At 32.2% G+C, this 2,859-nt stretch overlaps 1 protein-coding gene across 1 annotated transcript; it reads left to right on the top strand.

Moving 5' to 3' along the window:
* The first annotated feature begins 415 nt into the window (after nucleotides 1-415).
* Nucleotides 416-1,699, top strand: LOC103498272 (lectin). The gene is made up of 3 exons (XM_008460828.3): nucleotides 416-761; nucleotides 875-993; nucleotides 1,097-1,699. The coding sequence occupies exons 1-3, from the start codon at nucleotides 591-593 to the stop codon at nucleotides 1,506-1,508; spliced, it is 702 nt and encodes a 233-aa protein (XP_008459050.2). The 5' UTR covers nucleotides 416-590; the 3' UTR covers nucleotides 1,509-1,699.
* The last annotated feature ends 1,160 nt before the right edge of the window (nucleotides 1,700-2,859 follow it).

The raw sequence follows: 2,859 nt of genomic DNA, 5'->3' as shown, positions 1-2,859 counted from the left end.
TAGAAACAAATTAGTATAGATTAACCAACAAATAATATATGTTTATTCGAAGTTAGAAATACAATTCTCTTGTTTCACATATTATAGAAAAACAATAAATTGCAAAAACCACAACAAACGTATAGTAATAATTCTCAATAATTACATACTAAAAACTAATTGGATATGATTAAGCAATAAAAATTAAACCCTCAAACTAATTACATATACGTGAGTTTTTGATGATCTATCTATAATAATCGTAAGCTTTAAAGCCTTAATTAACATACACTAACAAATACCAATACACACGTGAGGGGTATTTTTGTAATTTAACGAAAGAAAAAGTAACAAAAAAAAAAAAAAAAAAAAGGATAAGGATAAGCGAGTAACTTTAATGTGACCCTTCCAAATATAAGTTATAGTATATCAAAGAAGAGGCTATATATATCCCATCTCCATTCCCAACTTTATACACATCAAAATATATATAATAATATATATATATATATATATATATTATATATATATATATATATATATATATAATATATATATATATTATATATATATATAAGTTGAATTATCAAAGTAATTAATTAAGGGTGGAAATGGGTTCGGAAGAGGAAGCAAAAAAGCTCTTGGTAAACAAACTTGTGTATAACAATTGCTTAGAATCAATTTTAGCCCTCGCAGACGACAAAGCTGCACTCAAGTTGCCAGTCTTCCTTCCTCTTTGCGATCAACTAGCTGGTGGCATCTCCCTGTGCGGCGGAACTATAGTAAGTGTGCTTAAATTCGATATTTTAATTTAGTGTGTATTATAATTAATATGCAAATAAATATATAATTGAATTTTGACCATCAACTAATTAATTTTGTCGAATGCTTGCAGAAATTCAGACTTAATATCGCTACAAACACTAATCGACTGTTTATATTACCAAAAATCCTCACTATTTACCGGGTTAACGATCCCCGATACTGGACATGGATCCACATCACCGACCATATGTATGTTTTTTTCTTCATTCATTATTCCTGGAACCGAAATTGAATAGAATAATATCGCTATATATATATATTAATATGTGTATGTGAAAACAAAACGATGCAGTACTGCTGTGGATGGCCCTAAACTGATTTCAATAACAAAGCTCGATATACGTGGAAAATTTAGTTCACGATTGCTGACACAAAATACTATATACGTGTGCGCATTATTGGTAATTTTCTATGAGGATAAATCCGGATGGGAGACTCCTGTGAACGTTTCACTCACCACACCAGATGGAAAGACAGTAACGAACCAAGTAAGCCTTGAGAGGAAGCCGATAGGCATGTTTTTTGAACTCCCAGTAGGCGAGTTCACTGTCAATAACAAGGGATGTGAGGATACTGGCCTCGTCCAGTTCGCCGTAACGGAATACTCAAACCATGAAAAACGTGGACTGCTGATCAAAGGTTGTCTTGTTCGAGCAAAGTTTTCAAATGGCTGCACGACTCCAACTGTGCCCTCGTTGGCATAAAATTCTCTCTTTTCAACTCAAACTACATGTTGTATTTTGAGGCACCTAGCTATAAGTTTATGTTTTATAATTACCCAAATATGAAATGACGAAATACGCAAGAGATGTAATAGCATCAAAAGATTATATAAATAATACACACACCGTTTTTGCATACTAAGGCTAAACGGTTATGTATAATGTTTTGAACACACTTCTTTTCTTTTTTACATGTTAATTTCAGAATATTTGACAAAGAAATAAAAAACTTATTTGCTAGACTTTTAACTCTCCATTCCTGCTTATGATACTTTTCAATACAACATACCTAAATCTACAACTCTTTCTATAAAACATTTAATAATAAATCCTATATTTTAATTTATTAACCTATTCTCAACTCTCAAATAACATTTTCCCAACTATCATTAATTTAATATACTTCATTAGTTAACTTCCTCAACCCTCTCATTAATTCATTCCTTTCCCTCTACAAAAATACTCTCTTCACGTTTTTTAACTGTCAATAATTATTATTCTTGATAGTTTTAAAACATTCGTTGAAGTCAAAATCAAGAAAGTTGAAGGTCACCTAACTAATTTAATTGAAACTACCAATTAATTAAGGTTCTAGTTGTTTTAACCCAATAGCATGCATGCAATATCGAATTTCCCAATTAGTGTTAAGTTCGCTTAGGTGGAATGCCTAATTTACATGTGTCTAATTGACAATCGATAGGTTCGATTATAGGTTGGTTAGAATCTAATTGCATCAAATTAGATTTACATGCTAACCTAACCTATTGTTTCTAACCAATTCTTATCTAATTGTTACAAGTCAAAGAATTTAGTGCAAGCATAAGTCATACGATTTCCACGCGTCTAAACATATAAAAACATTCATTCAAAAACAGACACTACAAGAAGTGGGACCATACTCCCAACGCACAAAAATGTTGGAAGAAGTGTAAACACGTCGAGAATTAAGTTCCTAAAGCCGAAAGAGACGTTGGAAAGACAGTCGAAAGAAATGCGTCAGGAGATAGATTCCCGACGCGTCACCAACATGACGTCGAGAATATATTTCTCCCGACGGAAGCATTACTGACGTCATCCATGCGTCGGAAACAAACCATCCCCGACATCAACATGTCTGACGTCAGCTATGTGTTCGAAATAACTCTCCAACATCCATATGTCTAAGGTCAGCCTTGTGTCGGAATAACCATTCCCAACGCAACGTTTGCACCATATTCCCAATGTATGTGGTGCGTCGGGAAATATTTTAAATATATATATATATATTTTTACTTATTTTTCTAAAATATTTTTTGTTCATTATAATATTCGTATTCGTTTTTTATTCTAGTAC

This window comes from Cucumis melo, chromosome 12, assembly GCF_025177605.1.
Source record: "Cucumis melo cultivar AY chromosome 12, USDA_Cmelo_AY_1.0, whole genome shotgun sequence".
NCBI lineage: Eukaryota > Viridiplantae > Streptophyta > Magnoliopsida > Cucurbitales > Cucurbitaceae > Cucumis > Cucumis melo.
Note: the sequence above shows the minus strand (reverse complement) of the source record. Positions and strands in the feature narration are given on the sequence as shown.

What these genes read in the sequence shown, in the direction of transcription:
- LOC103498272 (XM_008460828.3), top strand. Translation starts at nt 591, where the DNA reads ATGGGTTCGGAAGAGGAAGCAAAAAAGCTCTTGGTAAACAAACTTGTG. An exon ending in CCCTGTGCGGCGGAACTATA is followed by an intron (nt 762 to 874) that starts GTAAGTGTGCTT and finishes GAATGCTTGCAG; the next exon opens with AAATTCAGACTTAATATCGC. An exon ending in ATCCACATCACCGACCATAT is followed by an intron (nt 994 to 1,096) that starts GTATGTTTTTTT and finishes AAAACGATGCAG; the next exon opens with TACTGCTGTGGATGGCCCTA.